The sequence below is a fragment of the Neovison vison genome, chromosome 11 (genome assembly GCF_020171115.1).
Source record: "Neovison vison isolate M4711 chromosome 11, ASM_NN_V1, whole genome shotgun sequence".
NCBI lineage: Eukaryota > Metazoa > Chordata > Mammalia > Carnivora > Mustelidae > Neogale > Neogale vison.
The window spans coordinates 109,868,784-109,892,374 of NC_058101.1; the positions used below are offsets into that span (position 1 = coordinate 109,868,784).

Consider the following 23,591-nt stretch of genomic DNA (forward strand, 5'->3'; position numbering starts at 1 on the left):
GATATCTTTCACCAGATTTAAATAATTTTTACTATTATGTATTCATATATTTCTTCTGTCCCATTCTTTCCTAATCTTTTGGGGACTCTAATAAATAGATATGTTACATCTATTTACTATGCCTCAAACATCTCTTATAATCCCTATGTATCATGTTCTCTTTTTTTCTTTGTGCTTCAGTTTATTTTATTTTTTATTTATATTCAATTTACAGATAATTTATTATTGGTTTCAGAAGTAGAGGTCAGTGATTTAGCAGTCTTATATAATACACAATGCTCATTACATCATGTGCCCTTCTTAATGTCTGTCATCCAATTATTTCATCCAACCACCCTCTTCCCCTCCAGCAACCATTTGTTTATTCTCTATTATCAAGAGTTTCTTATGGTTTGCTTCCCTTTCTATTTTCATCTTATTTTAGTTTTCCTTCCCTCTCTCTGTGTTCATCTGTTTTGTTTCTTAAATTCTACTTATGAGTGAAATCATATTGTATTTGTCTTTCTTTGTGACTTATTTTGCTTAACATAATACCCTCTAGTTCCATTCACATCAATGTAAATGATAAGTATTCATCCTTTCTGATGGCTTGATAATATTCCATTGTATATATACACCTGATCTTCTTTATCCATTCATCTCTTGGTGGACATCTGGGTTCTTTTCATAATTTGGCTATTGTGGACATTGCTGCTATAAACATTGGAGGGCATGTACACCTTCAAATCAATATGTTTGTATCCTGTGGATAAATAAGTAGTAGTGCAGTTGCTGGGCTGCAAGGAGTTCTATTTCAACTTTTTGAGGAACCTCTGTACAGTTTTCCAGAGTGGATGTACCAACTTGCATTCCCACCAACAGTGTAAGAGGGTTTCCCTTTTGCCACAGCCTCACTAATATCTATAATTTCCTGATTTGTTAATTTTAGGCATTCTTACTGGTGTGAGGTGGTATCTCATTGTGGTTTTGTTTTGTATTTCCCTGATGTCAAACATTTTTTTCATGTGTCTTTTGGCCATTTGGATGTCTTCTTGGAGAAATGTCTGTTCTTCTGCCCATTCCTTTCTTGATTGGATTTTTTTGGTTTTTGGGTATTGAGTTTGATAAGTTCTTTAAGGATTTTGGATATTAGCTCTTTATCTGCTATTATATTTGCAAAAATCTCTCATTCTGTAGATGTCTTTTAGCTTTGTTGACTAAATCCTTTGCCGTACAAAAGCTTTTTATCTTGATGAAGTCCCAATAGTTTATTTTCACCTTTGTTTCCTTTGAGTTTAGAGCTTTGTCTAGCAAGAAGTTGCTACAATTGCGGCCACAGAGGTTGCTGCCTCTAGGATTTTGATGGATTCCTGTCTCACATTTGGTCTTTCATCCATTTTGAGTCCATCCATTTTTATGTATGATGTGAGAAAGTGGCCCAATTTTATTTTTCTGTGTGTGGCTGTCCAATTGTTCCCAAACCGCTTATTGAAGAGATTGTTCTTTTTTTCCATTGGATATTTTTTCCTGCTTAGTCAAAGATTAGTTGACCATAGAGTTGAGGGTACATTTATGGATTCTCTATTCTGTTCCATTGATCTATGTGTCTGTTTTGTGCCATACTATCTTGATGATTACAGCTTTGTAATAGAGCTCAAAGTCTAGAATTGTGATGCTACCAGCTTTGGTTTTCTTTTTCAACATTCCTTTGGCTATTTGGTTTTTTTTTCTGGTTCTATACAAATTTTAGGATGATTTGTTCCAGCTCTGTGAAAAAAATTGATGGTACTTTGATAGGGACTGCACTGAATGTATAGATTGCTGTAGGTAGCATAGACATCTTAGCAATATTTATTCTTCCAATCCATGAGCATGGAACACTTTTCCGTTTCTTTTTGTGTTCCACAATTTCTTTCATGAGTGTTTTATAGTTTTCAGAGTATAGATCCTTTGTGTCTTTGAGATATATATATATATCGATATATATATATATAGATTATATATATATTTTTTATTTTTTAAAGATTTTATTTATTTATTTGTCAGAGGGAGAGAGAGAGTGCGTGAGCGAGGGAGCACACAAGCAGGCAGAGTGGCCGGCAGAGGCATAGAGAGAAGCAGGCTCCCTGTGGAACAAGGAGCCCGATGCGGTACTCGATCCCAGGACCCTGAGATCATGGCCTGAGCCGAAAGCAGTGGCTTAACCGACTGAGCCACTCAGGTGTCCTGTTGGTTAATATATTCTTAAAATTGTGTTTCTTTGGTGTTGGTTGTGATGTCTCTTCTTTCATTCATGATTTTGTTTATTTGAGTCCTTTCTCTTTTCTTGTTGATAAGTCTGGCAAGGGGTTTAATAAGATTAAAGAATCTTATTAATTCTTTCAAAGAGCTAGCTTCTAGTTTTGTTGATCTGTTATACTGTTCTTTTGGTTTCTATTTCATTGATTTCTGCTCTAATATTTATTATTTCTCTTCTTTTGTTGAGTTTAGGCTTTATTTGCTGTCTTTTTTCCAGCTCCTTCAGGTGTAAGGTTAGGCTGTATATTTGAGACATTTCTTGTTTCTTTTTTTTTTTTTTTAAAGAGACATTTCTTGTTTCTTAAGAGAGACTTTTATTACTGTATACTTCCCTCTTATGGCCACTTTTACTCATCTCAAAAGTTTTGAACAGTTAGTGCTTCATTTTCACTTGTTTCCATGGATTTTTAAAATTCTTTATTTTCCTGGTTAACCCATTCATTCTTTAGTGGGATGCTCTTTAGCCTCCATGTATTTGAGTTCTTTCCAAATATCCTCTTGTGATTGAGTTCTAATTTTAAAACACTGTGGCCTGAAAATATGCAGGGAATGTTCTCAGTCTTTTGGTACTGGTTGAGACCCAATTTGTGACCCAGTATGTGATCTATTTGGAGAATGTTCCATGTGCACTCGATAAGAATGTGTATTCTGTTACTTTAAGACAGACTATTCTGAATAAATCTTTAAAGTCTATCTGGTCTAGTGTGTCATTCAAAGCCCTTGTTTCCTTGATCTTCTGCTTAGATGATCTCTCCATTGTAGTGAGTGGGGTGTTAGAATCCCCTGCCATTATTGTATTATTATCAATGTGTTTCTTTAATTTTGTTGTTAATTGGCTTATATAATTGGTGGCTCCCATGCTAATTATGATACAGTATCCTTCCTCATCTCTTATTACAGTCTTTAGTTTAAAATCTATTTTGACTGATATAAGGATTGCCATCCCAGCTCTTTTGATGTCCATTAGGATTATAAATGGTTTTCCACTCCCTCAGTTTCAATCTGGAGTTGTCTTTGGGTCTATAATGAATCTCTTGACAGCATATCTATGGGTCTTCCTTTTTTTATCCAATCTGATATCCTGTGTCTTTTGATTGGGGTATTTAACACAGTTACATTCAGAGTAACTACTGAAAGATATGAATTTAGTGCCATTTTTTTGTCTGTAAAGTGACTGTTACTGTATATTGTCTCTGTTCCTTTCTAGTCTGTATTACTTTTAGACTCTCTCTTACTTAAAGGATCTCTTATAATATTTCTTGTAGGGCTGGTTTGGTGATCACAAATTCTTTTAGTTTCTGTTTGTCCTGGAAGCTTTTTCTCTCCTTCTATTTTAATGACATCCTAGCCTAATAAAGTATTCTTGACTGTATATATTTTTTTCACTTAGTATTCTGAATATATCATGCCAAATCTCTCTGGCCTGCCAGGTCTCTGTGGATAGGTCTCTTGCCAGTCTAATGTTTCTACCCTTGTAGTTTAGGGACCTCTCATCCCAAGCCGATTTCAGTGTTTTCTCTTTGTGTCTGAGATCTACTAGTTTCACTATTATATGTTGAACTGTTGACCTACTTTTATTGATTTTGAGGGGGGTTCTCTGTGCCTCCTGGACTTGAATGCATTTTCCCCCTCCCAGATTAGGGCAGTTCTCTTCTATAATTTGCTTCTAGATACCTTCTGCCTTCCCCCTTCCCCTTTCTCTTCTTTAGGGATCCAAATTATTTTAATATTGTTTCACTTTATAGTATCACTTATCTCTCAGATTCTCCCCTTGTGAACCAGTTTGTTTATCCCTCATTTTCTCAGCCTCTTTATTCTCCATTATTTTGTCTTTTATATCACTAATTCTTCTGCTTCATTTATCCTAGGAGCTAGAGTCTCCATTTTTTAATTGTCTCTCATTAATAGCCTTTTTGATATCAGCTTGGTTAGATTTTAGTTCTTTTATTTCTCCAGAAAGGAATTCTCTAGTGTCCTCTTTGTTTTCTTCAAGCCTAGCTAGTATCTTTATAATCGTTGTTCTGAACTCTAGTTCTGACATCTTACTTATGTCCATACTGATTATATCCCTGGCAATCAGTACTACCTCTTATTCTTCTTTGAGGTGACTTTTTATGTCTTGTCATTGTGTCCAGAGAAGAGTAGATGAACAAGAGAACAAAATACTAAAATGACAACCATGACTCCAGAAAAATATACACTAACAAATCAGAAGGGACCAAAACCAGGAAAAAACCGCCACCACCACCAACAACAAAATTTAAAGAAAAAAAAAAAAGAGAGAGAGAGAGAGATTATAATCAGAGAGGTGAATGGAATAGAGCAGTACACTAGATCCTGTGTGTATTTTGGTCTGTTTGTTAGAAAACTAGATCCCAATATTGTAAAGAAAGAAAGACTTATGTATGTACAAAAATAAAATGAAATATAATAAAAGGATGGGATATAAGTGTAAAAATGAAAATTAAAAGACCAAAAAAAAAAAAAAAAAGGAGTATAAACTGACAGGTAGACAGAACAGAGCAATACACTATAGCCTGAGTATATTTTCGTTGGTTTGTTAAAAGAAACTACATCTCAAAATTGTAAGGAAAGAAAAACTTGTATATGTGCAGAAATAAAATTAAATACATTGAAAGGATAGATTGTAACTATAAAGATAAAAATTAAAAAAGATTTTAAAAGGGGCGCCTGGGTGGCTCAGTGGGTTAAAGCCTCTGCCTTCGGCTCAGTCATGATCCCAGGGTCCTGGGATCGAGCCCCACATAGGGCTCTCTACTTGGCAGGAAGCCTGCTTCCCCCTCACCCTCTACCTGCCTCTTCGCCTACTTGTGATCTCTGTCAAATAAATAAAATCTTTGAACAAAAATAAGAGAATATGATGAGAAAGGTGAAGAAAATAGAGTCATACTCTACATTCTGGGTGTATTTTGGTCTGCATCCCAAAATCATAAAGAAAGAAAAACTCATATATATACAAAAATAAAATGAAAGGAGACAGTGTAACTGTAAAAATGAAAGTTAAGAAAGATTTTAAAAAAGTTGCTAAAAGAAGAAATTGAAAAAGGAAAGAGATAAAAATTAAAATTGAAAGACTATAGAATTGTAGGAAATAAACTATGAATTCTCTATGTTATATTTCTGTGGTGCTGAAGTTTTACAATTCTAGTGATTGATAAACTTGGTCTTGGCTGGATGTTTGTGCTAATATTCTGGGGAGGTGCCTGTTGCACTGATTCTCTAGTGTCTTTGCCCTGGTTGGAATTGTACTGCCCTTGCCAGGAGCCAGGCTAAGTAATCAGCTTGGGATTACTCTATGTGGCTTTTGTTCTTTGCAGGCTTTCTGTGCTGCTTTAGAAGATAAGAATGAAAATGGCGGCTTCCCATCTCCAGCCCCAGAGCCAAAAGCTCTGGGTCTCATTCCTCAGGGCACCCTCAAGAAAAAGCAGTTAGTCTTCCTCATCTCCATCTGCTCTCTGTGCTCACTCAGCCTGTGACTGAGTGTTCGTATCACAGGCGTGTGACCCTGCTTTGAGTCTCCAAGCTCAAAGTGTGCATCTGAGCTGCTCCTCTTGAAGGAGGAAGAAGCATCTTGCCAGTTCTATGGCTTGTTGGGCTCCTGCTTAGAAGGCAGTTGCCCTACTATAGCATGGTTCTTATGCAACACCGAGCTGAGAGCCCCCTCCTGGGACCATTGATTATAGCCAGCTTCCCTACTCTGATGCCTACCATACTCAGGCACCCCTGGTTTTCCAGTGATCCCGAGCATCCTGAGACCACAATATCCCACCTAGGATTCTGCCCCTCTTTGCCACCTGACCATCTGTCATGCAGGGACACTCCTCAGTGGAGCAGACTTCTAAAAACTCTGATTTTTACACTCCACTGCTATATCACTTTCCTGTAGCTGGCTCCCATAGGCTCCCTTTCCTCACAGTTTATCTTCCCATATATAGCCTCAGATTCACTTCTCCACACCTCCCACCTTGCAGAAAGTGGTTGCTTTTCTATTTGTAGAGTTGCAGCTGTTTTTTTCTTAGATCCCTGTTTGATCACAGGTGTTTTGAATGATTAAGCTATCTAGCTTAATTCCTGAGACAAGGTGATACTAAGGTCTCCTATTCTTCTGCCATCTTGGATTTTCTCTGTGCTTCAGTTTAGCTATTTCCTTCAAAGATATCTTTCAATTAACTAATCCTTTTTTTTTTTTTTTTAAACTGGGTTTCAAATACCATTACATTGATCCAAGTTTTCAATTTCAGATATTCTGTTTTTTAGTTCTAGAATGAATTCTATTTAACTCTTTCCAAGAATTTCACTTCTTAGGAGAAATTCTCCATGTTCTTAATTCTCCTTTTTCATTTTTTTCTTCTGTTTTCTTGAACACATTAATTATACTTAGTTTAAAATTCTATGTACTAACTCCAATATCTGGATCACCTATGAGTTTGTTTGTTATTTTCTGTTATTTTTTTTTCTTGAGTTTTGATCAAGCATGTCTATCCTTCAACATGCCCAATAATTTTTAATAAAATCCCAGATATTGCACGCAATATAGACTTAAATGGTGTCACGATCTACTAGAGAGATTTTATACTTTCCTTTGCAAGGCAGATAAAAGTCAGAGATCACCTTAATCCAATCATGAATTACAGTAATTATATTTTTTTCTAGGTATAGTTTACCTCTGATTTGTTCATTTTCTTAAGTGTAGTCCTCTAGGGATTTCAGCTCAAAGCCCGATGTGTTCAAGAACCGTCTCTGTCAGATTCTGAACTTCAGTATTTATTGCCCCTGTGATTTGGCTTAGACTTCTTTTTTGGCTGAGAGAGAGAAAGAGTGAGAGAAAGCACACAAGCTGGGGGAGCTGCAGGCAGAGGGAGAGGGAGAAGCAGGTACCCCTTTGTGGGATTCTATTCCAGGACCCCGGGATCATGACCTGAACCGAAGGTAGAAGCTTCACCCACTGAGCCACCCAGATGCCCCTTGGCTTAGATTTTTAGCATCACCCCATCCCTTATACCCTGGGAAAGAGCTTCATGGGGAAACAGATCGTGTGTTTTGAGGCTCCTCAAACCTGTGATTTTGCTATTCTGGCTTAATAAGACCACAATGAGCTTTTTATCAGTTCTTTAACAGCAACGTCTGCCAGATCAAAACCCAAAAGTCTTTCTCTGTTACCTGTTATGAGTAAATGCCACTGGGAGAAAGCACCTACAGAGTGATAGCTTATCTTTCAGAGGTTCTACCCTCTTTAGAATCATAACCCCTCTTGTCTATACTGACTAATCAACATTAAAAGCATTCACAACTGAATGGGGCCTTTAAAAAAAGATTTTCTTATATTTTATCTGAATTAAATTATTTTTGGTAAAAAATGTGATCTTCTGCAAACTTATTCCCTCTAAAGCCAAAGTCATCCAATGACTGATTCATTTTCTGAACTTTTACCCATAAACAGTAAAATTGCAAGACATGGGTACCTGGATGGCCCAAATGGTTAAGTGTCTGCCTTTGGCTCAGGTCATAATTTAAGGGTCCTGCATCCAGCTCCCTGCTAGGCAGAGAGTCTGTTTCTATCTCTCCCCCTGCCTTTTCCCCCTACTTGTGGTTATACTCCCTCCCTCTCTCTCTCAAATAAATAAATAAAATCTTTAAAAAAAATTGCAAAATGCTTTTGAATTTATCTATGTTATAATTTTTAATATCATGTACATGATAATAAAATTATTAGAAAAGTAAATTATTTTTGCAGCATCAATAAATATAAAACCATACAAAATAATAATGCTGACTCAGATGTTCTATATTTGAAGGCTTTCACAAGATGTGATTGAGTTTTCTGTTTTTGAAAGTGCTAAAACATGGTTGGTTTTTTTTTTTTTTTTTTTGAGTGACTAGGTAGGAATAATATTAGAAGAGTGGAAAAGCACCAGCTTCAGCATTTAGGATAGAGAGGAATATAGTTTCAAAGATACAGTATGTGAAGGATGGATATTTTAGTAGATTAATTTTCTTCATAAAGTGAAAAATAGATATCTATTTTACTAGGTATCGAATTCTGAATTATTAAATATGAATGTCAAATTCTGAAATAAAAAGAGTGAAGTGTATAAAAATGGAAAAATAAATTCTTATTTCTTTTGTATACATAAAGAATGTTACTACTAGTTATAGAGTTTAAAATATTAAATGAATGCAGATGACCAAATTATATGATGAATCAGAAAGAGTATATCACAAGGATTAATTAATTGCTAATTAAAATTTTAGATTACCAGCTTCATGTAGCCTATTAATTTACATCTTCAGTGTGTGTAAGGAATTACAATATTCAAGAGAGTGTGGATCATTCTGCTTAGAAAATTTATTAATGAAAGGATTTCCACATAATCAATTTAAATAATTACTGTTAATATGTTTTTATTTTATGTATTAGTAATTGAATACTAACAAATAATACTATATAATATATAATAATACTGTATGATTGGCTAAATATCTTATATTCATATATGTTATAAAACAACAAAAATTGATGTCTGAATCTGACATCACAGTATAGGTAATAACTCACTCTTAATGTGTTTAATAATGTATGTAGATTCATCCTACTTTTCTAGAGTTCCATATAATTAACTCTTTTTTCATTTTTACATCTCACTGACTTAAAGTTTTTTACTTCTATATCTGTCAAGATAAAGAAATTATCTATTAAAGTCTTTTACTTCTATATTTAAAATTTTTAATGGATATGTCTATCTCTATTTAATGATAGAGCAACATTGATGTACTTTCTTGAAAATTTGTCACTTACTATGCCACTTGAATTGATAAATGATATACTCTTTTTATCCCTTCTTTCCCTATGCTTTTTGGAATTCACAGATTGGTGGAATTTCTGATGAACTACCTAACTTGACTAACTGCTATGCTGCTTTCTTGTCAAGAACACAAAGATCTACTAAACTGTCAGATATGGTAAGAAGAATCCTCTATAGCCAAATTTATTTGAAATCTAGAAATCATAGAGGAGACTGTATAACATGAACAGTATATTAGGATCTGAGAGAGGTACCTGGTGGGCTGTTGTAAGATCTTTGACTAGCATAATACTTCCATGTTTTTAAAGTTCAATAAGATTCTTGAAGCTAAGAAGAAGTCCAGCATTGCTCTGTGATAGATTATTATATGGAAGATCTTCTGTGGGGTTAGAGAATCTTTGTTTTTAGGACATATAGGAAACCATAATCATTTTGAATATAAAGTGAAAGATTTACTTTATGTTCAGCTCAGTTTATTCATAAGTGTAAATTTTTTCTTTTCAGTTTGAATCTGTCTTGCAACCTAAGTTTCTTCATTGAGTGCCTTTCTTTAATTCACGTTAATCTGTATTTTAAGCTATTGATATGAATTTTTCTAACTAAATTTCTATTTTTTATAAATACCTAATATTGAATAAGTTGAGATAAGTAAAGAAGATGACATTTAAAAGTGAACACTTAATTCACTAAGAATAAATTTACTAAAAGATCAATTTGAAATTTACACTTAAAAAGTTAGACTTCCATGTACAGGTAGGTATTGTTAGAATGAATTTTTATAGAAACTGGGCTGAAATTAATAATAAGAAATTAATAAGATATTATTAATAACATCAAAACAGGCTCATAAACCAGGTTTTACAGTGTAGCCATTAACTTGAGTAGTAGCATTGGTTGCTGAAATAAAATTTTAATAGATGCACAATGCCAAGAGTTGATTTATGATGTTTTCATGGTGAAGTAACTGGTATAAAATTAGGAAGAACTAATTTAAAGTAAGGATAAATACAATGTTAGTGAAATTAATATAGCTGTGAATGTCTCAGAAATCATAGGAATTAATTTGGTGAGAGCCATCAGAAATGGGCTTTTTTTTTTTCTGACATATCAGTTTATTGAATCTTATTTTTTTCTAAGACATTGTTTGATGGGGTCAGAATTAGCACCAGGTTCTATGATTTTTTTTTTTTGTAGCTATAAATTCAAAGATAGTTAAAATCATCCAGCAGTGTTCTTGACATGTAAGAGATTCTCATAATTGTTAAATAACTGTGGTTTTTTAAAAAAAATGCATTGTTTTAATAGATATTTTCTTATCTTGAGGAATTTTATGGTTGTGTTGTGTTTCTCAAGTGAGTCAGTGTACAAATTAGGATCCACTCTGAAGTATGTCAGAAGTAATTTATTACTAGTATAAAGGTTTTAAACATAAGAATATCTAGTGGAAGGGGGCGCCTGGGTGGCTCAGTGGGTTAAGCCGCTGCCTTCGGCTCAGGTCATGATCTCAGGGTCCTGGGATCGAGTCCCGCATCGGGCTCTCTGCTCAGCAGGGAGCCTGCTTCCCTCTCTCTCTCTCTGCCTGCCTCTCTGCCTACTTGTGATTTCTCTCTGTCAAATAAATAAATAAATAAAATCTTTAAAAAAAAAAAAAAAAGAATATCTAGTGGAGTTATAGTTGTTTCTATTGTAATATTGTAGCTACTAGAAAAAAAATGCAAGACTCTGAAGATGCCCATAGGAATGCATATGTATGTGCTTAATGTTTGTAGTGAAACAAGATGGTGATGTGCCCTAAAGAAAGATGAGTTATTTTACCAATTGCTTTTACTTAATTTACATTTTTCTTTTTTAACTTGGTCTCTCACTGGATCTGGAAACTCCTTTCTTAGTATTGTTTTTTTGACATGAAATACGTGCAATTTAAAGTATTGGATGGGACTTTGCTTACCCAAGAAGCAAAATAGTTTAATCACATAGAATACTTTGGTTTTAGAAACTCTTCTGCACAAAAGATACTCTTCAAACGTATAGGTGTATAATATATATAGCATGAGAAAACCAAATTATTGATCCCAGATCAAAATTAATCTCAAACTTTTGAAATAATGGAATTAATTTTATAATTTTCACATAAAATAAAAATATTAGAAAATTTACCTCCTATATTTTAAGGGTATATAGTTTGATTTTCAACATTTATATGTTTCATATAAAAATATTTAAAAACTCAGGCATCTGGTTTCATATGGGACATATTCATACATCTCTCTTCCTTTTACATGGTCCCAATGAAATTATTTTTTTTTTTAGCTACAGAATAGCATTAGTTTAATATAAAAGAACAAAGAGATTAAAAATATGATAAATGGAGGCTAGAAACAAGCCAAACATCTATTTATTAGGCATCCATAAATGGAATGCTAAGATAGTAGTTAGGAGTATTTGATATAAAAAATGTTAAATTATCATGAACTAAATAAAGACAGAAGTCTTTAGTTAGAAGAACTCAACAACATACCAAGGAGGATGAATTTTAAAAGACATACATCCCTTTCACATTGTTTTGCATTTTCAGAAGACTAGAATTAAAATACCCTTGAAGCTTCCACAGAGAAAAGCAACTGGTTCACCTACAAAGGAATGAGAAACATACTGATATCCAACACTTTCCCAGAAGCATTAGCAACATTTCAGAACTAGGAGATGATGGAATAACACTTTCTTGAATTTCCAAGAGGAAATAAATTTGGATATAGAATTCTGCCTTTATCCAATATAAATCCAATTAAATGAGTCAAGAGAATAATTTTCTAGCATACAAGAGCTCAGAAAGTTTTGTACTTCTACATTTCCATATGTAAAGATGCTCCAGGAAAATATAAAAAGAGAAATGAGAGACTGATGATATACCCCTAGAGAAGAATAGGAACTGAGCATTTCATGGATGAAGTAAAATGAGAACAAATTAATAAAGAAGCCATTTTTAGCTCATTTATGGGTCATTCTTGAGGAGTCATGGATTTGGTGGCAGAATTTCATTTACTTCTGTATGTGTCTGGCCACACGATTTGATTTGATAAGGAATAACCATGATATTTGAATTTCTGTTTTAATACTGAATCGTTTTAGATCAAGCTATACAAATTGCAGAGAGCTTATTTATAATATAAAAATATAAATCTTAGAAAACTTAATATCAGTAAAACAATAAAAACAAGAAGTGATAGGTTAGGATGCAGTAAAATGTGCCAAATTTCTTATAGTACACTGAGTCAAGAGATGTCAAATATTGACAAATCACAGTATAAGTCCTTATATTAAGTTTGCAATGGTAAATACAAAGAAAAAGCCCTCTAAGAAATCCAATTAATGTTAAATTATTTCTGGGAATAGAACTAGAGAGAGGTCAAAGAGGACAATTTTACTGTTCATTTTATTTTATTTTATTTTATTTTTTAAGATTTTATTTATTTATTTGACAGAGAGAAATCACAAGTAGACGGAGAGGCAAACAGAGAGAGAGAGAGAGGGAAGCAGGCTCCCTGCTGAGCAGAGAGCCTGATGCGGGACTCGATCCCAGGACCCTGAGATCACGACCTGAGCCGAAGGCAGCGGCTTAACCCACTGAGCCACCCAGGCGCCCCTACTGTTCATTTTAGACTCATATATGATTTGATTTTTATTTATACTATGAATATATTATTTTAAAATAAAAATAAAAATAGTACTCAAGAGTTAATGATGAGTATATTTTTGGAATGGCATGATCTACTGGTACCTGGACTGACCCATTCTCTGCAAACAACCAAAATTTTAGATCGAAACAAATGTATTCATGAGTGCTTCCAAGAATTAGGAGGAAGTTAGGAGAAGACAGGCTAAAGGCTAAATTAAGGAGAGGCCCAGAGTGGCAAGCAGAGCACTGAAGTTCAGTTTTACCCTGAAGAACTTTGCTGAACCAAATGACATTGAATTTTAATTTTTATAGCCTCCAAGGCCTCCAGGGAATAAAACAAAGCCTCAGGCTCTCCCACAGTGGGTAGTCTCAAAGAAGATTCATTAATACAGTTAAAACTCCAAAGGGCAAGCTGTGCAGGTTAAAAGTGAAATGCATCTAAATCTAACTTTCTTACCCACCAGAGGATTTGAGAGAAGTTATTGGTATTGGACACTTTGGTTTTGAATGTATATTAGGGGAATCACTCCTGAAAATCTGTTACATTTTATTTTCATTTAATGATGTGAATTGTTAAAAATCATAAAACATCTGTCACACATATTAACAAAATTAATTTTATTAATAGAAATAAGAGCTAATGCTTATATGGTGCTTATTCTGTACCAGGCTCCATTCCAAATGCATAGTAGCTCATTTGAATACTACAGTTATGGTCATTTTTAAAAATGAGGAAACTGGAGAACACCTGGGTGGCTCATTTGGTTAAGTTAAGTGACCAGCTTTTTCTTTTGCCTGGGGTCATGATCTCAGGGTCTTGGGATGGAACCCCATGATGGGGCTCTGCTCTCAGCAGGGAGTCTGTTTGAGGATTATCCCTCTCCCTCTCTCTCTCTGCCCCTTCCCCCATTTGTGTGCATGTTGTCTGTATCTCTCTCTCTCAAGTAAATAAATAAATAAATAAATCTTTAAAAAATGAGGAAATCAAGGCACAGAATTTAAAGTTTCAGTGACAAAGTCAGAATTCAAACTGAGGCCGTCTAGCAATCGAATTTATCCTTTTTGTGTTATTTTCCTCTGGAGTGAAGAATTAGGGTTACAAAAAATAACTATGACAGTATAATAAATGATTTTTATGATTTAAAACAAAAGAGATAAGACTGTGAGTATCTCAGACATTATTGCAAGGAATAGAACCTTTTTAAAATGCAATTTCTGTTTAGCAGAAACTGATAAAAGATTCTGCATTATGGACAATATTGAAGTTAATAACATTCCTCTAGTTACTGAGAGACTAAAAATTAATGACTATCAATTAAGTGAGAAAGTAACTGGAAGAATTTGATATACTTTTTTAGGTCACTTCACGGCTCAGAAAGGGGCATCATTTGCTTAATTACAGTTGGCATTAAAAAAATAAAAAAAATTAGAAGAACATTTTCTAAAAGTTAAGAAATGACTTGAATTTATTAGGCTTATTTATTGAATAGTTCGCATACAACACCTATTACTTGATAAACAGGCTTATAATACAGAGAGTTGAGAATGAAGGGAATTTTAAAAATAAATATTGACACATATTTATTTATATTTTAATTTGTATTAATTTGTGTTGCTAAATATTTTGAATATCATCCCTGAATAGGTTTAAGTTTAATAGCAAAAGCTTTGGAATCAGAGAAATATTGTTTTCTTTTTTTCCCCCAAGTTTTTATTTAAATTCCAGCTAGTTAATATACAGTAGTACAGTATTAATTTCAGGCATAGAAGTTAGTGATTTAATACTTACATACAATATCTGGTGCTGATCATGAGGGTTCTCCTTAATCCCCATCATTTGTTTAACCTGTTTTTACCCCCACTTCCACCTCCCCTCCAGTAACCGTCATTTTGTTCCCTATAGTTAAGAGTTTGTTTATTGGTTTGCCCCCTTCTTTTACCCCTATAGTTCATGTGTTTGTTTCTTAAATTCTGCATATGAGTGAAATCATATGGTATTTGTCTTTCTCTGACTGATTTATTTCACATAGCATAATACTCTTTAGCTCCATCCACATTGATGAAAATAGCAAGATTTCATTCTATTTGATGGCTGAGTAATATTCCCTTGTATATAAATACTCATCTTTATTCATAGATCAGTCGATGGACATTCGGGTTCTTTCCATAATTTGGCTATTATTGATAATGCTGCTATGAACAACGGGGTGCATGTACCCCTTGGAATTAGTATTTTTATAATCATTGGGTAAATATCTAGTAGTACAATTGCTGGATTATAGGGTAGTTCTATTTTTAACTTTCTGAGGAAACTCCATACTGTTCTCCAGAGTGCTCCAGTTTGCATTCCCTCCAACAGTGTAAGAGGGTTCCCTTTTCTCCATATCTTCTTTCTCCATATCTCCAACACCTGATTTTTCTTGTGTTGTTGATTTTAGCCTTTCTCATTGTCTTTTTGATTCGTAAATAAATGGATTTTTAAATTCTACTCCACCTCCTAGATGCCTGAGTTTAGGCAACTTCTTTAAATCTGTTTCCTCAAATATTAAGTAAGAATGGTAAATTAAATATGGATAACCTGATAGGACCATAGTAAGAAATAAGTATATTATTATTTATAACACTTAATTCATTTTATTAGTAAGCTATGAGTAAGTTAATTACAAAAATTGTAAATGGCAAGATCATTGTTCAAAGTTAAGTCAGTTCCATTCCAAAGCCTGTACTCTCTTTTCATCATTTCATAATATTAATGAGGAGCATGTATTGAAATATGGTAATGTCTTTTTCTTTTTAACACTTTTTTGTAAGTGACACTCACCTTCTTCAACCAGAGGCACCGTCTCTCTTGCGTGGTATGCTATGTCAGGAATGCAAAGACACAGAAAGAATAAATATTCAATTTTTGACTTGGGTAACATTTCTTGAAGCTCATTTCAGAGATAATAATTGTGAGGTCCATAGCTTTATAATAGAGTCTTGAAAAGCATGAACAGTGTTTTCTAATTTCCACTTTCTTTTAAGTATTCTAGAAGTAGAGGTTGACTAACATCCAAATTCTGTATTAATTAGGTATTTCTGAATGATAAACTCAAAACTTAGTATTGTCAAACAGAAAGTATTTATTACTTGCAGGTTTGCAACTCAGGTAGAGAAGTTTACCTCAGACAGCAAGTTTGCTTGGGAAAGTCTGCCTTATGCTGCCATTTGGCTGAGGTGGCTCTTGGAATCGGCAGGATAGCTGGGGCATGTTTTCCTCATGGTGATGGCTGAAATATAAGGATCTTACTAGAGGAACAAGGATAGGAAAATTGAAGAGTAAGAGAAATTTCCTGCTATACTGGAAGAGAGAACCTCTCCTGGATTGGAAGTTTATATAAGAACAGAGAAAGTTAGCAGAGCAAGAGAATTGATATTTGAGTGTAAAGCTTGTGTCATGCTCTCCCATGTTGTGCGTGAACTCTGGTAAGCTTGGGGGCTGGGTAGTAGTGGTGGATAAATGGAGACCGAAGTTAAAAAATTCCAGAGATGATAAGTATGAATTCCTCTTAATATCTGAGATCCTGGGAGGGTGCTAGAGTAACACTATCCTTCCGCATATTGGGTGGCCTCTGCAAATAGAAAGTTACAATGGTTGGGGCACCTGGGTGACTCAGTTAAGTGTCTGCCTTTGGCTCAGGTCATGATCTCGGGGTCCTGAGGTAAAGTCCTATGTCGGGCTCCCTGCTCCGTGGCTAGTCTGCCTTTCCCTTCTCTCTCTGCTCTGCCCCGACCCCCATGCTCTTTCTGTCTCTCAAATAAATAAAATCTTGAAAAAAAAAGAGAGAAAGGTATAATGGTAGAGAGGGCCTATATCAGTCAGACTCTAACCAGGACATAGAACCACACTAGTTATTTTGAGACAGATAATATAAGGAATTATGTGCATTAGAGAACTGAAAAGGCAAAGAGGGAACACTAAAGTATCTTAGAAATAGTAACACAGGCAGTCAGTGCCACCATATTTAGACCTTGAGGAATAAAGGGAATAGGTGGAATTATTGAAGTTTGTAAGGTTGGAGAGACATTTTGTTGCTGGGATTCAGCCCTCTAAAGAGGAGGCATAATTCAATTGGTGCTAGTGTCTCAGGAGCTCAAAAGACAAATCAAACCCTTGGGATCCTGAAGTTAGTAAAAATATATTAGGAATGGGTTTCAGCTGAATTATTTCACAAGAATCAAAGTTATTCTGACTAAAAACTATATTACCTTCAATCTTTTAAAATAATTGCTCGCTGGAATATATATAGAAAGTGTTTTGATTTTTGCATAGTTTTTAGAGTTTATTTTGTTTGTTGGTTAGTTTGCTTGTTGGTATCATATCATTCACCCAACTATTGGTGAAGGAGAGCACATTAAAATAAATTTTCTGAATATAGACCCATTAATGCAAAATGAAGGATTTTAGGCAAATGATTTCTGGCACACTGGAGAGTGAGTTGACACATTTTCATATAATTGTTTAACTTCATTAGTTCAGAAAATGGGTTTGATATGCAAGCAGCAACAATAGGTGCTGTTGGATGTCATCTTCATCAGAGCAAAGAATAGTGAAGGCAACTCCTGAGCTAGATACGTTGGGATAAACCAGATTCTAGTAGCCTGCATTTTGAATGGGCACCTTAATTGAGTTTTCAGCAAGCCCTTCTATTGTTCTTTTAGATCAGCTGCTTTGAAGTGATGAGGGTATGTTAGACCTAGTGAATTCTGTGAGCACAAGCCCAATGCTACATTTCTTTTACTGTGAAGTAAATTTCTTGATCAGTAGTAATGTCTCGAATACTGTAATAGGAAATAAGCCATTCTCTAAGTCCAAGGAGGGCAGTATTGGTGATAGAATTATTGGCAGGGAAGACAGATGATGGGTCCTTCCTTGTAATGACTTTTTTAAGGTTTTGAAGTCAAGGTTATATTGTGTCCTTAAAAGAGAGTAAAGTGTTCTTTTTCCTCCTATTCTCTCAAAGTGTTTATTTATTTTTTGCAAGATTGATTTATTCTTCCTTAAATGTTTGTAAAGATTCATTGTTAAAGCCTTCTAGCCCTGAGATTTTACTTGTGGGAGGGTTTTAAAGAAAGGATTCAATTTCCTTATCTATTAAACATGTGTTTCTGATTATTTGGCATCTGGGGTCTTGTTGACTTTGAAGAGACTGCCCCTTCCACAATCAGCCAATTACTGGAGATAGAAAGTGATTCTTCTGCAACTGTGCCTTTCTTATGCAAATGAACCAATCCAGAGCTCACCCTCAGCCACCTAATCTGTGGCATTCTCATACTAAGGGGCCATTGTTCTCCAGCTTTAAGCATCCCAAGGACAGGTAACCAGATAAGGAACAGCCCACTGTGTTGTAGAGCCTGCTGAAAGTACTCAAATTAGCCAATCCTGACCTTGCATACCCTGCTTCACTGTTTCTTCCTGTGGAAACTACAGTGAAGGCTCTCATCCATATTTTTTCCTTTCTGTCTCCCCACCAATCTTGGTACTTCTCTGTGTGACCCTCCATGACACTGTGATTGGTGAGTATAATAAATTTTAAACAAACTTTTTTTTCAATGGCAGTCATCTCTCAATCTGTTCACCCTGACATGCCTAAATAATAATAAAACTGATTTTTATACATTTTAATATGTATTAGACTATTTGTATTTCTTCTTTTGTCTGCTTTTATTCAACTTTTAGAGAAATATATCCATTTCTTCCAAATTGGCAAATACATTTGTTTAATCATAATATTCCTGTCTTTTTTGTCTATAATTTATTGTGAGGTCCCTTCCTTTCCTGCGTAGCGATAATTTGTGTTTTCCCTACCCCTCCTTCTTTACTTCCTTTTCTCTGTAATCAGTCTTACTAGAAATTTATCAGTATTTATGATCTTTTTTAAAGAAAACTTTTGACTTTGTTGATTTTCTCTGTTTTATATTTTCTATTTCATTGATTATAATTTTTCTTCGTGCTTTTCTTCAGTTTGATTCTTCTTTTTTTAGTGTCTTGAAATAGTAGTTCAGTGATTTTTAACTATTTTTTGATTATATATATTTTTAAGATAAATAAATTTTCTTCATATACTGCTTAGCTGTATTCCTGACATTTTATATTGTTTTAAATTTTCACTTAGCTTAAAGTGTTATTTGTGTTTTTTATTTGACCTATTTATAAGAGTACTATTTAATTTTTATAAAGTTGGCTTTTTTTTCTAATTACTATTCGTTCAAGCTTGCTTCTAATGTAAAAAATGGAATATATTCAAGTATTTCAATATATTGAAAATTTAAAGACTTTTTTTGTGGATCAGCATGTGATCAACTTTTTGTGTGTGTATGTGGAAGGATTGACTCCTCATCACTTCGTGATATGTGTAGTTTTCCTTAATGCATTAAAATGTTCTTAATAATGCACACTATTTTATCTGTAGTGTCTTTCAATATCGGGAGATAGAATTTATCAGAAGTTGCTGATTTAGCTTTATTGGGAACATCCTGATTATCTCCAACAATTACATTCAGGTCCTTTGAAATGTATTTTTATGAACCAATAAATGAATTTTTAGTGTCAGTGGGAAAGTTACTTTTGACAGAAAAGATAGGCAATAAATGAGAGGTCTGTAATTTTTTCTCAATCTTCCAATAGCCTTTTATGAATATCATTATACAAGAACGCCTTTTTAAAATCTTAATTTTACTTTGGACTGCTGTCACACATTTAAGACCATTGCTTTGAAGTTGATTTTTATTTGTCTTAACTTTACACAGATTATTTATTGAAAATAGGTATTCTGTTTTCATTGTTATCATTTCTGGTTTTGTATCATATAGGGACATACTAAGTTCTCAGCATATAGTTTGATATGTAAGGAAGAATATAAAACAGAAGATTCTCTTTTTTCTTATAAGCAGTACTTACCTCAAAGGAAAAATAATGTAATTATGAAATAGTTAATGAGCCTAAAAAGGAGATGAAATCCTTGTCAGATTGATATATAGTCTAAAAGAAACACTTGGTATTATCTACATAAAATTTGAAAAAAAAAGTTGAGAAAGTATATTTTTCTTTTATGTTGTAACTTGCATGTAGTCTAGTTGTGGTGTTTTGGTGCCTACATTTTCTGAAATCCAAGGCTGTTTGAGGTAATTTTTATCCTCTATATCAATATAGCTTGTTGGATATATCTTTACATGATATGAATATACTTTTTACTTTATTTTTAAAGTTTCATTATTTAAAAAAATTTTTTTAAAGTAGGGTTCATGCCCAACATGGGACTTGAATTCTCACAACACTTAGACCAAGAGTCTCATGCCTTAACAGCTGAGCCAGCCAGCTTCCCCTGAACATACTTTTTAAATATTAAATTTATTTTAATAATTTTCAAATGCTACCATGTATCTAAACTTTTTTTTGTTATGTTTTGAATTTTCCTTAGCTGGGTAAGATTGATGTCGGAAACAAAGGCAAAAGAAAATAAATGTCCTTATAACTTAGAGCCCATTGACAAGCCCTTGAGATAGGCAGAGTGACCTTCCTGGAGAAATTTACCTGTCTTGATATTACTACTTTGCTAAAGGCAGAAGGCAATCTTAGCTCAACATTATCCCAACCTCCAGGATCCTCTAAGTTTTCTTTAACATATAGAAACTTTTTTGGGATCTTTCTTTATCTCTACCCTCCCCACCTCCCAAAAGATACCTATTGACAGTCATCCTCCAAGCATATGGCCCACTGATAGACAACTGAAAGATCTCATGACTAAGTTTTTATTAGACACTAATAAATGACATTTATCCTAACAATAGCTAGCTCCCTCAAGATCCTGAAAACGTTGCTTCCAAATTCCTTAGAGACTGAAGCTATCTCTAACCCCATCCCAACCTGAAAATATATAATCAGTCCCCCTTGACAACCCCAGTGCAGCTCTTTATGCCTATGGTCCTATCTCCATGCTTTTAATAAAACTACCCTTCTGCACAGAAGATATCTCAAGAATTATTATTATTATTATTTTTTAAAGATTTTATTTATTTGTCAGAGAGAGAGAGGGAGAGAGAGTGAGCACAGGCAGACAGAATGGCAGGCAGAGGCAGAGGGAGAAGCAGGCTCCCTGCTGAGCAAGGAGCCCGATGTGGGACTCGATCCCAGGACGCTGGGATCATGACCTGAGCCGAAGGCAGCTGCTTAACCAACTGAGCCACCCAGGCGTCCCACAATAATTATTTTTTGATCATTCACTCTGAACCCCAACATTTCCACATGATGATAAGTCAAGCTTGTATAAAAATAAAAAAAATATGAAAGTCATTTATTTGTCAGTGTTCTTTGTGTGTTCAGATTTTCTCAATTTATTCTATTTCCAAAATCCATTCCTGACCTTGCACTTTATTTTCTTGGTAACTTATCCCACTTATACTTTCTTTTTTTTTCTTTCCATTTTATTTTATTTTATTTCTTTTCAATGTTCCATAATTCGTTGTTTGTGGACCACACCCAGGGTTCCATGCAATATGTGCCCTCCATAATACCCACCATCAGGCTCACCCAAACCCCACCTCCCTCCCCTCCAAAACCCTCAGTTTGTTTCTCAGAGTCCACAGTTTCTCATGGTTTGTCTCCCTCTCTGATTTCCCCCAACTCACTTCTCTCCATCTCCCCATGTCCTCTGTGTTATTCCTTATGCTCCACAAGTAAGTGAAACCATATGATACTGGACTCTCTCTGCTTGACTTATTTCACCCAGCATAATCTTCTCCAGTCCTGTCCATGTTGATAAAAAAGTTGGGTATTCATCCTTTCTGATGGAGGCATAATACTCCATAGTATATATGGACCATATCTTCTTTATCCATTTGTCTGTTGAAGGGCATCTTGATCCTTTCCGCAGTTTGGCAACTGTGGCCATTGCTGCTATGAGCATTGGGGTACAGATGGTCCTTCTTTTCACTACATCTGTATTTTTGGGGTTAAATACCTAGTAATGCAATTGCAGGGTCATAGGATAGCTGTATTTTTAATTTCTTAAGGAATCTCCACACTGTTTTCCAAAGTGGCTGCACCAAAATGAATTCCCACCAACAGTGTAAGAGGGTTCCCCTTTCTCCACATCCTCTTCAACACTTGTTTACTGTCTTGTTAATTTTGGTCATTCTAATTGGTGTAAGATGGTATCTCAATGTGGTTGTGATTTGAATCTCCCTAATGGCTAATGATGATGAACATTTTTTCATGTGATGAACATTTTTCATGTCTGTATGTCTTCACTGGAGAAGTGTTTTTTCATGTCTTCTGCCCATTTTTTAATGTGATTATCTGCCTTTTGGGTGTTGAGTTTGAGGAGTTCTTTGTAGATCTTAGATATCAGCTTTGTCTGTAGTGTCATTTGCAAATATCTTCTCTCATTCCATGGGTTGCCTCTTTGTTTTGTTGACTATTTCCTTTGCTGTGCAGAAGCTTTTGATCTTGACGAAGTCCCAAAAGTTCATTTTCACTTTTGTTTCCTTTGCCTTTGGAGACATATCTTGAAAGAAGTTGCAGTGGCTGATGTCAAAGAGGTTTCTGCCTGGTTCTCCTTTAGGATTTTGATAGATTCCTTCCCATGTTGAGGTCTTTTGTCCATTTTGAGTTTATCTTTGTGTATGGTGTAAGAGAATGGTCGCGTTTCCTTCTTCTACACACCTACGGGATACAGCAAAGGTGATTCTAAGGGGGAAATACGTAGCCATCCAAGCCTCCCTCAAAAAAAATTGAAAAATCCGGAATACACCAGCTTTCTTTACACCTTAAAGAACTGGAGAGTCAGCAGCAAATTAAGCCAGCCCCACACACAAGAAGGGAAATAATCAAGATTAGAACAGAGATCAGTGAGATAGAAACTAGAGATACAGTAGAACACATCAATGAAACTAGGAGCTGGTTTTTTGAAAGAATCAATAAGATCGATGAACCATTGGCCAAACTAATCCAAAAGAAAAGAGAGAGGACCCAAATTAATAAAACTATGAATGAAATGGGAGAGATCATGACTAACACCAAGGAAATAGAAGCAATCATTGGAAATTATTATCAACAGTTATATGCCAATAAGTTAAGCAACCTAGATGAAATGGATGCAGTCCTGGAAACCTATATACTTCCAAAACTGAATCAGGAAGAAATTGACTATCTGAATAGACCAATGTCTAGTAACAAGATTGAGGCAGTGATCAAAAACCTCCCAGGACCTGATGGATTCCCTGGAGAATTCTACCAAACATTCAAAGAAGAAATAACACCCATTCTCCTGAAGGTGTTTCAAAAAATTGAAGCAGAAGGAAAACTCCCAGACTCTTTTTACGAAGCCAGCATTACCCTGATTCCCAAACCAGGTGAAGACCCCATTAAAAAGGAGAATTTAAGACCAATATCCCTGATGAATATGGATGCTAAGATTCTCAACAAGATCCTAACTAATAGGATCCAACAGTATATTAAAAAGATTATCTACCATGACCAGGTGGGATTTATCCCTGGGTTTGCAAGGGTGGTTCAACATTCACAAATCAATCAATATGATAGAACAAATAAATGAGAGAAGAGGGAAGAATCACATGGTCCTCTCAATAGATGCAGAAAAATGTTTGACAAAATATAGCATCTGTTCCTGATTGTAATGGTTCAAAGTATGGGGATAGAGAGAACATTCCTCAACTTCATAAAATCTGTCTATGAAAAACCCACAGCAAATATCATTTTCAGTGGGGAAAAGCTGATAGCCTTCCCTTTGAAATCAGGAACATGACAAGGATGC

The 23,591-nt window shown here is 34.7% G+C and overlaps 1 protein-coding gene across 1 annotated transcript in view; it reads left to right on the top strand.

Moving 5' to 3' along the window:
- The window catches only part of STPG2 (sperm tail PG-rich repeat containing 2), a 345,708-nt gene that overhangs the window by 170,784 nt on the left and 151,333 nt on the right, over positions 1-23,591 (top strand). The window contains exon 8 of the mRNA XM_044225962.1: positions 9,148-9,258. Coding sequence (XP_044081897.1) covers positions 9,148-9,258 — 111 coding nt within the window. The remainder of the gene's footprint in view (positions 1-9,147; positions 9,259-23,591) is intronic.